The sequence below is a fragment of the Solanum tuberosum genome, unplaced genomic scaffold (genome assembly GCF_000226075.1).
Source record: "Solanum tuberosum cultivar DM 1-3 516 R44 unplaced genomic scaffold, SolTub_3.0 scf00473, whole genome shotgun sequence".
Taxonomy (NCBI): domain Eukaryota; kingdom Viridiplantae; phylum Streptophyta; class Magnoliopsida; order Solanales; family Solanaceae; genus Solanum; species Solanum tuberosum.
In genome coordinates, this window is record NW_006239391.1 from 399190 (window position 1) to 412619 (window position 13430).

General features: G+C 31.4%; 2 protein-coding genes across 3 annotated transcripts; one reads left to right on the plus strand and one right to left on the minus strand.

Annotated features, from left to right (window-relative positions):
- Positions 1–2605, plus strand: LOC102605375 (type IV inositol polyphosphate 5-phosphatase 9-like). 2 transcript variants are annotated; one of them, XM_006363936.2, is made up of 7 exons: positions 1–179; positions 296–403; positions 514–865; positions 1007–1191; positions 1687–1795; positions 1993–2147; positions 2242–2605. In XM_006363936.2, exons 1-7 carry the CDS (start codon positions 85–87, stop codon positions 2399–2401), a joined length of 1164 nt encoding a protein of 387 aa, XP_006363998.1. In that variant the 5' UTR covers positions 1–84; the 3' UTR covers positions 2402–2605. The 2 variants fall into 2 exon arrangements, with proteins under 2 accessions (XP_006363998.1, XP_015159199.1); XM_015303713.1 differs by having other exon boundaries at positions 20–179; positions 1690–1795.
- LOC107058243 (putative F-box protein At1g20795) lies at positions 2589–3884 on the minus strand. Its single transcript, XM_015303710.1, has one exon. The coding sequence runs from the start codon at positions 3882–3884 to the stop codon at positions 2589–2591; it is 1296 nt and encodes a 431-aa protein (XP_015159196.1).
- Positions 3885–13430: the final 9546 nt, after the last annotated feature.

Below are 13430 nucleotides of genomic sequence, written 5' to 3' on the forward strand. Positions count from 1 at the left end.
CTTATTGCCCACCATCTCTCTGCCTCTCCCCCACACAAGTATTATGATATAAGTTTTGCATTTTGTTTCGTCTCCTCCGAGGTCATGTGGCTTGCTTTAGCAGCTAACAAGATCCTAGAGGACAGGCAGAATCATGAAGTTGATTATCAAACTACGTCTGCTCAAATTCAAAATTTGACGTATATACATTTCTCAGTCTTAATTTAACTATGTATATAAATTTTACGTTTTTAAAATTCTTCAATGCCTAGTTTCATCTTATTTTTCCTGTTCGTTTTTTGAAAAAAAAAAACAGATTATTTGTTAGCTCATGGAATGTTGGAGGCATTGCACCACCTTCCGAGTTAAACATGGAAGACTTGCTCCACACTGAAAACAATTTGGCTGACATCTACGTTCTCGGGTAATGTTTATTGACTTTACTGTTATAGTAAGTAAAGTTCAGTTACTTCAATATGACAAAAACGTTACAGTGTATAACGTTGTGTTAAAATAACCCCAAATTTATATCAGGTTTCAAGAAATTGTACCTTTGAATGCCGGAAACATCTTAGTGCAAGAGAATACAAGCATATCTATGCAATGGAATTCTCTTATTAGAGCAGCTCTTAACAAGACTGATGATATCAGTCTTCATCAGAAGGCGGAGCTTGGAGAAAGTCATCAAAAGGTTTATCCACTAAAGAGAGAGGGATCCTTTACTACTTCGAAAACTAGTAATTCACCACATTTTGAATGCATAATTAGCAAACAAATGGTAGGAGTTTTTATCACCATATGGGCAAGGTCTCCCCTGCTTCCTTATATCAGGCATATCAGTATCTCCTCTGTAGGCTGTGGTATTTTCGGCTGCCTCGGCAACAAGGTACAAATCATTCACATCCTAATTTCAACTCGAAAACAAATATCCTAATTTCACATTTTTTTTATGTCCAAACGCCCTTTTTCTAGTCGTATTTGGTTAATTACTAGTACTAATAATGAGGAATTGAACATGCATATACAGGGTTCAGTTTCGGTTAGATTTTGCTTGCACGAGACAAGTTTCTGCTTTGTGTGTAGTCATTTGGCTTCTGGTGGAAAAGAAGGTGACAAGAAAGAGCGAAATGCAAATGTCTCCCAAATACTATCACGCACACAATTTTCCTCTGATCCATTTCAATCTTTGCCCAGAAAGATTTTACAACACGAGTATGTATACCTCTCTTAAATGTTTCTTTTTTTACTTTATTTGTACAGTATAATTTTCTGACAAAAGGGTTTCAAATCGAACACTTGTCACTCTGTCTTCCTTATAGTGTATATTAGCTCAAGTGTTCGACCTATCCATAATATCGCCATGTTATGAATATGGTTTTGCTTCTTCTGGTAATATTGCCTGCTTGAGTCGTTGCCTAAACTACTCAAGCAGGCAGATACTCCCTATAATTATTTGAAAACACTAGGAGATTGTCAAAATTCTTACCTAACCCCTTGTATAAATCTCACTTATTTTAGCAAAGAAGTCAACAATTTCATTTATTTAGAACAAAACAGAGAAGATTTGATTGCTTTGTACTCGTTTTATATATCAAGTGGTGCATATCTTGAAATATCTTGTAATAAGTAATTAATATCCACAATTTGCAGGCAGTGATTAATTTATAAGTATTTTCTAACTGTCACAAGTTGCGTAATCTCATGCAGCAGAGTAATTTGGCTTGGCGACTTGAACTACAGGATTTGCTTACCAGAACCCACAACTAGATCTTTAGTCAATGACAGGCAATGGAGCACATTATTACAAAACGATCAGGTATTCTAATTAATCATCAGCAAAAGAAAAATTAATTCAACCAAGTTTGAAAGTTTAAGTTCTGTAAGCAGAAGTAAATAACCTGCTATAACGAGTTAAATTGAATCGATGATCTAAAAAATCGACTATGTTAGAACTGAAATCCATCAGCTAAATTCAATCATTAATTAATTACTTATCTTAAATTTACATTGAAGTTGAAGGCAGAGTTAAGAGAAGGCTGCACCTTTGAGGGTTGGAATGAGGAGGAAATTGAGTTTGCGCCGACATATAAATACAATCTAGATTCTGATGATTATTATGGCTGCAATAATCAGAAAGGGAAAAAGGAAAAGAATCGAACCCCTGCTTGGTAAGTGATCGATCTCATAACACAAATGGAAAAGTACTAGCGAATTAATATTTTTGTAGAAGGAATTATAGCAACTAGTGTATTAATTATGCAGGTGTGATAGGATTATATGGTTTGGGAAGGGACTGAAACAAAGGCAGTATAGTCGAGGTGAGAGTAAGCTGTCGGACCACAGACCAGTACGAGCAATTTTCACAGCAGAGGTCAAGGTTCAGTGTCAATCAACAGAAAATTTTGTCAAAATGTTTTCATAACAACTTGTGAATATTTTCAAATACAAACTATAGCGCCTCAAATATCTGGTGCTGAAAGCATGGGTGGATGTACAGTTGATAAGGCGGGTTAATCTGAACCAAAAACTATTGATGCGAAGCATAAATTGATGTATTAAAATTGCAACAAATGATAAGTCTGAACATATAATTATTTATATATGACAAATTAGTATTGAGAACCAATAACAGCTAACAACCTATAATTATTTATGGCTGTTTTCGTGACACGATCAACTCGAGGTTTACAAGCAATCAGACATCGGAGCTCGTCTAATGTTGCAGTAATCTCTGGGAAATGTTTAGAGTGGACTTTGTAAGGGGGAAGCTCTGTCTTAGGGATACGGGCTAATGTTGGTTCCCACGAGAAGAAGATAGCACTAAGCATATTAAAAACTTCACCTACTTTTTTATACGTCTTCATCTCTATAACATACTCGTACAGATATCCAGTCCGCAGTGCAGCCCTATATCTTCCGAAGATAAACAACTTTTCCCCATCAAAACATATTGGAGAAGCAGGACCACCAACACGTCCCACCAGATCCGGCTTGAAGTTAGGCAATGTGTATGAAACTTTCCATTTGCGGCTTACATAATCATAACCAAAAATGACTATGAATTTCTTGAATGAACAAACGAGGGCAAGTACACCACGTACCAACTCCAAAACTGCATCGAACATGAAATTAATAGCACCGTACATAGGATCATTTAAATAAACATGGAGGACTTCGCGAGGTAGGTTAATAATTGTAGCCTGTCCGGTACTACTCTTTGTATCAAAAGCAAGAACATTACCGTCACTCGTGAGCCAATGCAAGCAATCGTGCACGTAAACAGGTTGTGGACCGACTATGGAAGTACGATAATATACCTCTTTCAAAAATTGGAATTCATGCCATACAACTCCAGCTTCTTCCGATGAAAATACTCTAAATCTATATCCTCGGCATTTATTCAGCATCCCAACAGTCACCAATTTATAATTGTGATTTGTAGTTGGATGATCAATGGCTAATCCTGCGCCTCCGCCCACAGTAGAAAAATAATTTGTAGGCTCAGGATAAGGTATCAATTGGTGCACTTTCGTTATAGGATTAAAAATACAGAAAGTTTTAAATTTATGAAATTCAAGGAGAAGGAGACCCTTGCAAGAGGTCAAAAGTGAAACGTTAAGTGATGAAGATCGTCTTTCGTACCCAAGTCGGAGCCTAGGGTTGCTGCAAAAGAATTTACGAGAATAGTTTGATATTTCATATGATGATTGTGTGGGTGATGGTGTCGAACAGATGAGTAGATTAGTAATATTTTGATCACGAAACCATCGTGAAGCAAAACTTTGTGAAATATTTGGTTCACAGAGTTTATTGTTGAAACTTTTGCTTAGAACTTTACATTGAACTGCTAGCTTCACGGGTAAGCGGGAGATGATATCCACAACAATATCTTCATTCAGTTCCATATTCAAGTCTCGAACCCAGAATTTTTTATGTTATTGAATGGAAAAGCCAAAAAAGGGAAAGAGATAGAATTAAAAAATTTGAATTTTTGAGGAATGAACATAAAGATGGACATCAAATATTTAACCTAAGTCAGAGGCCAAGTTGCCTTCTATTAAGTGTTTATTTTCCTTATTTATAATTTGAATATTGAAAAAGTATCTGGTCCTGTTAGGTTTTCCCTTTGATTTCCAGTATACTTGATACTTCCTTATTTTGTATACTGCAAATGGTCAAATACTCAAATATTTATACCTGAGGATTATTAAAAATAGTTTATTATTTCCTTCATTAAACTTTGGATCCAAATATACCCTCTCAATTGGATCCCGTGGTTAGATGGCTGAGCTTCTAAGCAAATTGGGTATTTAAAATTGGGGATGCGTTATTTAATTCTAAGCTTGACATGTGTCTTTCCATTAAAATTAAGGGTATATTTGTGTCGAAGTATGAGGATATATTTGGACCCAAAGTATAACGACATGTATAATTAAACTATTCCTAAAAATATCGGGTTATATTTGACTATTTTCCGTTTTAGGAATAGATACATCGATTTTCATTTGATCAATTCTCCTATTAGTAAAGTCATTGAACTTTATTTTGTATCAATAAAATCACTTAACTTAGACATTTATATCAGTAAAATCACTCAACTTACCATTTGTATCAATAAAATCACTCAACAGAAAGTGTTCCATTATTACTGAAGCTTATTTTATTAATATAATAACTCCACAATTTTTTCCTTTGTAACTCCACCGTATAATTAACTAGTGTTTACATAGATTTTGTTGAAACTTGAAGAAAAAAAAAATCAAAGTTGTGTTGAAAAATATTTTCTGAAATTTGAAAACTTTTTTGAATATAAAGTAATTCCATAAAAGTATTTTCCGTAAAAATCTCTTAATGAATTTTATTTATTTATGGGTTTATGTTTACATAACATAAATATAATAGTAATATATTTTGCCATATCAATTTTTTTTAATAATAAATTTAGTTGAGTGATTTTATTGATACAAATGTTTAAGTTGAATGATTTTATTGATACAAAATAAAGTTTAATGATATCACTAGATAAATTCCCAAAAATGAGTGACCTTTGAGATATTAACTCCTCCTATTATAGTTTTTCTTAAACATTATTCAAAACTTTAAAGCAGCTACAATTAAGGTAATTTATGTGCTGCTTTAGCATATAGTATTAATGCAGTATTCATCCTTTTTCAACTTGTTGAGTTTTATTAGAAGAAAACATTAATTGGTCTACTCTTTTCTTAAAATGAAACATACCAAAACAGAAACAGGACAGGTTGCAGCTAAACCAAAATCAGTAATTCTCAGTATAGTTCAGGACAAAATACAAAATTGAATTGAAGGAAACTAACTATACCAACTGTTGTTTGTGATAAATCTTTTGAGCTCATCTAACGTTGCAATGATAGATGACAAATGTTTCCCGTAGACAGAGCATGAGAGCATCGCATGAACACTCGCTAAAGTTGGTGCGAAGGTATAGAACTCTAATGGATAATAACCAAACCAATCATCATTCTCCAAAGCAGGAGTTATTTGATACCTCTTTCTCTCAGAATTATGATCATGATCATGATCATGTCGCGGAGGACATTCTGCTAGGAAAAACACCTGTTCTCTGTCAATCCATACAGGAAATGAATAGCTATAGTAGTCTAGACCGCTAATAAAGTTGGCGGTCACATTATAGGAAACACTCCAGTCATTGCTCGTATAATCATAAGAAGAAATGACTATGGAATTCTGTAAGGTGCAAACAAGGGTAAGTAAACCGTGCACCACCCCTAACCATTTTATGCACTTGAATGCATTATAATCGATATTCATCTCAGGAAGGTCAATAAATATAACCTCTATATTTTTTGTTTGAAAAGCAAGAATACCACCACCATCATCAGCTCTGAGCCAATGGATTGAATCGTAGACGTAAACAGGATTAACTTGCGTCACATAGAGAAATGGATTTTCTTCGCCCAACTGGAATTCGCGCCACACACCACATTCAATTGATGAAAATACTTTAAATCTATAACCTTCTTCGATCAACTTGATTATTACCAACATATATTGATCTGAAGTAGGGTAGTCAACAGCGAAAGCGGGAGCAATTGCTCCCCAATAACATTGTTCAGGATCAGGATATGGAATCAATTGGTGTGCTCCAGTTATAGGATTGAAAACACAGTAATTCATATGTTCATAAAAGTCGAGGAGAATTAAACCCTTGGATATGGCTAAAACATTAAGGTTAACAGGTAAAGTCGTCTCGAAATGACTGGCTGCTATACTACTACTGTTTATGGAGATTTTGTGGAGATTTTCAGATAATCGGCTTTGTGACGAATTGATTAGTGTAGAGATCTTTTGATTTTGGGATAAAGTTTTACAAAATTTAGGATCGGAAATACTAATGTTGAGATTCTTGCTTACAACTTTACATTGAACTGCAAATTTCAAAGGCAAGTGGGAGATGATCTCCACAACTAAATCATTAGGCAATTTCTGATGATGCATTTTTACTTGATTTTGTATTTTTCTTTTTCGAGTTTATAAGAAAATAGCCAGTAGTACGTACTATTTATAATTGGGTAAATACATAATATATGAATAGAAATGAGAAAACCTACGAATGTGACTACAAAACTTATTTAGACATTAACTAATTAAATAATCAAAGCTAATACTAACAAAATCCTAAACAATTAAGGTTTTTCCTATTTCAATTTTGAATTAGAATGTGAATGTTTAAGAGGTAAGGTCTTAAATATGAATGTTTATCATTTAAATTTATTATTATTCCAATTTTGAACTAGAATATGAATGTTTAAGAGGTAAAGTCTTAAATATGAATGTTTATAATTCAAGTTTATTCCTATTTTTATTTTAATTAGAATGTGAACTTTAAAAGGCAAGGTTTTAAATATGAATATTTATAATTTAGTTTTTTTTCTATTCCAATTTTGAAGTAGTCTTTAACACTAAACTGTGTGTCAATGTTTAAGAGGTACAATGATATTTATAACGGACCGTGTTTATAATTTAGGTTTTTTCCTATTTTCCATATTTATAATTTGAACGTTTTGTTGGTAAAAGTAAAAAGATAAGCATAATAAAAAGATAAAACATTTATACTGCAACTTATAATTACTCAACCACAGCTAATTATGCCTACAATGCTACGTAATATCTATTATTTGAGGGAAATTTTCGCAAATAGCCACTAAAATAATTTTAATTAGGCTCCATAGCTATAGTTTGCTAATTACGATTCGTAGCTACATGTTAGGGGGAGGAGAGAGGCGAGCGAGATTGGGAGAGGGAGGAGATAGGCGGGCGAGAGGGCAGAGAGCGGAGATAGGCAATTGCATTTGTATATCTGTCATATAATTGTGTGTGTGTATATATATAATTTGTATTTGTATAATTTGTATTTCATATATGTATAAGCGAGGAGAAAGGAGAGAGGCGCACATAATTACAACTAAAATCAAGTTGCGAGCAGTAATTAATTTAAATTATAGCTATATTAGCTAATTAAAAAATATATTTGTTTATTCGCTTAATTTTCCCATTATCTAAACCTACAATACAAATACTAAAACATGGGCCTTTACTAATATCATAGGCTAACATCTCCTCAAATTGATGTGGAGTATCACAATTCACAAAGCAACAATTTGGAGACGATAAATTATTGAGCAATTTACATAAATTTTATAGTGTTAAGAGATAATTACATTATTTCCGTACACTTTTTAAAATTATAAAAATCCCTTAAATTTTATAGATTTTGGATACATTACTGAACTTCCAAATACATAGGATTTCAGATACATCACTGGACTTCTGAACATCAGCAAACATCTGAAAACACAGGGGAGGGATGTATCCGAGAGGGAAGAGATGTGTTAGAGAGAGGATAGAGATGTATCAAAGAGTGGATATGACATCAGGATAAATGGGAGAGAAATGCATCTGAAAGGGGAGGAGATGCATCAAAGAGGGGGATAGGATGTATTAACGAGAGGGGAGCGAGGTATCCGAGAGGAAATTTTTGAAATTTTTAAATGGTAGAGAATTTTAGAGATTATGATAAAATAAAATGTTTATTTAGATAATTTTTCCTAAACTAATGTCGCAAATGGGTTATACTGGACTCAAGTCTTCCTAAGCATTTCGTATTGGGCCAAAGCCCAACTTTTTTTAATCGAGAGAAAGAAAAGCTAATATAAGGTCAAAAGGCACGAAACACAGCAATAAGAGCATAAATGGGTCAAAACCCAAAAATAGTCCATCTTCGAATTCTTCTTTAGGAAACTAAGCAAATACCCTATAAAAGTAAAATAATTACAAATATATACCTCTTTACATTCATACCCCACTAAGTAATTACATTATATGTCCCCAACTAATTCGCTTAACTGATACTAAATTAGTATCAGTAAATATATTGTATTGGTATCATTAAAGTTTCTTTTTCAGAAATATGATACTATAGGAGTATATATATACTCTATACTCTTATAGTATCATTATCATTGACTAATGAGTAATTTTTGAACAAAAAACCTTAATGATACCACAACAATATACATATACTATTATAATATCATTAACTAATGAGTAATTTCTGAATAAGAAACCTTAATGATACCAATACATTATATATATATACTAATTTAGTATCAGTTAAGCAAAATTATCAACCTTAATGATACTAATATAGTATATGATACTGATTAGTATAAGTTAAGCGAAAATTATCAGCCTTAATGAATGGGGGTATGAACTGTAATTATTTATGAGAGAATGAGTATTTCAGGAATTACTTTGGGTATGAACTTATAATTATTTTAGATTTTATGGTCCATTTATGTAATTTTCCCATTCTTCTATGTGGAGTCATATATTTTGTCCATTTCATTCGAAATCATATAAAGGCAATTCCTATTTGCTATAGCTATTTGTTCAAGTATTTTACAGTTAAGAAGCAACTGTCTCTTGTACAGATCGTGTATAAATCTACTATAACTATAAGATACTCCCCTTTCGCGAATTACTGCGTTTATCCTAGTAATCCACAAACGACGAAAATCTCTATTTTTCCTATCCCTATCCCGATGAGCCGAAACTAAAGCTAATTTTATTCATATAGTATTTTTCCTTTTTTGTTGAATTCTATTTGATATGTAATCTAAATGAATTTCCCTTAAAAGTTGTTACATTTTATTTACCTTAAAAGCCGTTACATTTTTGTTTAAAGTTTCTTTTTTAATTCTTTGTTAATCCGTCATCATTTACTTCGTTATTAATTGGGCAAATGAATAAATCTTGATTTATGTTACTGTTGCTTAAATGAATCCTTCAACAACAAAAAATAATTAAAAAAAGAGCTTTTCTTTCAACTAAATTCAAAAAGAGCTTTTCCTTTTGCTTATCATTTATATTGAATAAATTCGATAAGTATTTCAAATTAATTAAATTAGCCAAGAAAAGTTATTTGCCAGTTAATTATATGTTTATGGACACTTTGAGTCCATAAAACTTTTTTAAAAGTGTCATTTAAATGCTTACCTATAAATTTGAATTTTGATAGAGTCTTTAGTTAAGTCTTTTAAAATTAATAAGGATTTTCTTAATTTGATTTGAAAAATTAAGCGACTATTTATTGATGAAAATAATGCCAAAGCTATTTAGTAACTTTAGTTCAAATATTTATATTAATTTTTTTTATTAAATATATAATCAAAATTAATTTCAAAACTTAATTACTAACACAATATCATTATTTGAGAGATTACAAATTCAAATTTATAAAATTTAATATTTTAACTCGAACATTAATGAAGAAGAGAGGAATACAAACGGTGAACAGAGAGACAAATGAGAACAAAACAAAAGTGTAAAATAATAATAATAGAGAATAAGAAAAAGAGGGAAAGAAAATAAAATAAAAATAAAGTAGTTGAATGGAAATTTCTCTAAAGTTTGAGGATTCATTTGCTGCTTGTTAATTGGATGGAAATTTGAAAGGGACAAAGACTCTAAGGTTTATGTTTTATATTGATGAATGATGATGATGAAATGGTCCCACTAAGATTCCTTCAAATTAAATATTAAATACTTCCTCTGTTTCAAAAAGAATGTCCCAGTTTCCTTTTTTGTATGTTTCAAAAAGAATGATCATTTTCCCTTTTTGACAACAATTTAACTTTAATTTTCCACGTGACATGTTTAAGACCACAAGATAAAATGACATTTTGTTACATTTGACATAACTTTAATTTAAAATCACAAGATTAAAAAGTCTTTTTTTTTTAAACTCCGTTTCAAGTCAAATCAGGTCATTCTTTTTTAAACGGAGAATGTACTATATTTAATGACTTAAAGTGTATTTTAAATTGGTTTATAAAGTTTAGAACGTGCGTGCCATTTCTATAGTAATTTCGAAGTTCTAAATAAATAATTTGAGATTGTGGAAAAGAATGACAACGTTTGAATTAGGACTAATGATTGTATCATGAAATACATACACAATATTCTTATATAAAAATATTTTATTATAGTTTTATTTTTCTTCAAAATTGATTGAACCGATTTTTAGGTTATATTTCACTTTTCTATAATAACAATAATTCTAGGCTATAACAACTTTTTCCTGTAATTAGTAATTTAATATGATAACTAACCATTTTTATAAATATAGTATCGCTAAGACAAATCAATACAAAGTATCGCTAAGATTCCTAAAAATATGTCTAGATATTTAAATCAAATATTTGATGTTTTATCACACTATTTATGTCAAAAGAATATTGTATGAATACTGTATTATTACCATCATTAAAAAACATTAGAGTTTAACATTAGAATACTTATAAGAATCAGATATGATATAAATATCAAATCATGTTATAAGAATCTAACAACCAACTGTTAAAACGATTTTAAAAAAAAATCGAAATCAACTATTTACTCACTATAACAGCCAAAAATTATTGAAAGGAATCTATGTGATTTTTATAATTAAAAAGTTATTTAGATTTTTAAAGTTCAATAAGCAAATAGCATTATGATATTCAAACTTGTTTCCCGTTGCAACAAAAAGACAAGGTTTGTATAAAAACCAAACTTTATATCTAATGAATATGAAATGTAATATAGGAACTTACAACAACTCATAAATTTTGGCGTGATTAATGAAATTCCTTTATTCTTTATTGAAGTATGTTGGATTGCGAATGATTTTTTTTTTTAAGAAAACTTTTTACTAATAGACCTCATAAAGTACGAATTTAAATTAATTGAGTCAGTAAATTTCAAATATCACATAATTACATTTTTTTAAAAATGGTACGCCATATTACTAACTATTGAAGGTAGTCTTACCATGAAAAACTTATCTATATTTGTCATTTTGAATACGCAAATATGGTGCTTAAACTTGTTTCATGTTGTAATAAAAAAACATCAAGGCGCCAAAAAAAGTTTTGGTGGAGTACTGACTACTCCTTCATCCTTCAATGTGAGACTTAGCTCCTCAATGTGGGACGTCCCGATGCAAATTCAAGTTTAGTCGGGATCCAATGTGAGTATCGGATATTGAAAAAAAGAAGAAGATGGAAACATTGAAAGCACCCCTAAACTCGGTGCACACTATTAATTTCATCTCGGAATTATTGATAGCCTTGAAAGACACTCTTTTACTTGACTAACTGAACTTATATACACCTTCGATCTTAAAACATAATTTGAAATACACCCCTAAATTATTGTCGCCAATTCAGGATGTTTTCAACACTTCTCTCGGGTTTTTATTAAGAGCATCATGCTCCTACTAAAATTTGAGTTAACTTGTTATGTCATGTGACAAACTGAGTGTATATCTAAGTTTAGTTAGTCTAACATAATACTCCCTCCGTTTCACAAAGAATGACCTGGTTTGACTTGGCACGGAATTTAAGTAAATAAAGAAGACTTTTGAATCTTGTCGTCCTAAATTAAAGTTATGTCAAATGTACAAAATTGCCCTTAATCTTGTGGTCTTAAATATGTCATGTGGAAAGTAAAAAGTAAAAAGTTACAAAAAAAAGAAAGAGGTCATTCTTTTTGAAACTGACTAAAAAGAAAAGGAGGTCATTCTTTGTGAAACGGAGGGAGTAGTATTTTTAAAATTGTCAATAGTTCAGACTAAGGCTGGCAAACGGATCGGTTTTTGTCCGGTCCGGTCCGGTTCCCGTACCGGTAAGACCGGTACCGGTTGAACCGGTAAGGAACCGGTCTTATAGGTACCGGAACCGGTATCGAAACGGAACCCGGATTTTTATCCGGTTGATCCGGTTCGGTAAGAACCGGTTCCGATCCGGTAAAACCAGTTCCGGTCCGGTTCAACGGTCAAATTTTATTTTATTTTTTTAATTTTTTATTTTTTTAAAATGTAAACGTTAAGAGCCGTTGGGCCCTTTTTAGCCGTTGGGCTGGGGCCCAAAACGGCTCCAAATAGCCCCCCACCCCTCTCTACCCCTTAACACTATAAATATACTCATATTTTTTCATTTAAATCACAAATTCACAAACTATCTTATAAAATCTCTTAATTTTCAATCTCTCATAAATTCATAATTATTATTTTGTGATATTGACTTGGAGTTCGAATTTCGGAGATTTATTTGAAGTAAATCGGAAGCTTCAATTGGCATCTCTCAATTCCGGCTTTGGTTATACGTCTACTTTTACGTAGACGTTCGGTACATTCGTTCCAACTTTAATTTTCTATTTGTTTATTAATTAAGTTATTTTATTTTTTTGTTATATTATCTTTGCTTGTTTTTCATAATATTAATTATTTTAAACTTGAACATGAATTTTGAAAAATATAGTGGTAAAAGACCAATGTCGGAAAGAAAAAATAATAGGGGAGGAGGAAGTAGTTCTAATTCTAAAAATTTGCCACCTCCTAGATTTAGAATTAATACTAATGATTATACTCATGTTGATGAAACTTCTTTTACACGAGACTCACGACCTATTGAATTTAATTCCGAAAATGAAGTAGATCATGAAACTTTAAATAGATGTTTTACTAATTTTGAGGAAGAATTAGATGAGGAAGTAGAAATAAATGAGGAAGATGATGAGACCCCTACCCCTACTAGTCCGGCTACCGAATTACCGGAACAAGATGAAGTCCCCTATTTACCTACTTTTTCAAAGACCGATGTACATGCTAAAAGATCTTTAGTATGGAAGAAGAACGACAAATACAAGTTTCAAAAAATGTTTCTTTTGAAATGATACAAAAGTTACGAAAAGATTTTAAAAAAAGTTTCAATTGTTAGTACAATAATTAATATTTAATACCTAGATTATGTACTATGTCTCTTTCTAATATTTGTATTGTACAATTTATTTATTTGAATAAATATAAGACTTTGATTTTCTTTTAAAATAGTCTCTTATATTTAATCCAA

Excerpts from the sequence above, each read along its gene's own strand:
- LOC102605375 (XM_006363936.2), top strand. The coding sequence starts at position 85 with ATGTGGCTTGCTTTAGCAGCTAACAAGATCCTAGAGGACAGGCAGAAT. Across the intron at positions 180-295 it reads GCTCAAATTCAAAATTTGAC|ATTATTTGTTAGCTCATGGA; the intron begins GTATATACATTT and ends AAAAAAAAACAG. Across the intron at positions 2,148-2,241 it reads AAGAATCGAACCCCTGCTTG|GTGTGATAGGATTATATGGT; the intron begins GTAAGTGATCGA and ends TTAATTATGCAG.
- LOC107058243 (XM_015303710.1), bottom strand. The coding sequence starts at position 3,884 with ATGGAACTGAATGAAGATATTGTTGTGGATATCATCTCCCGCTTACCC.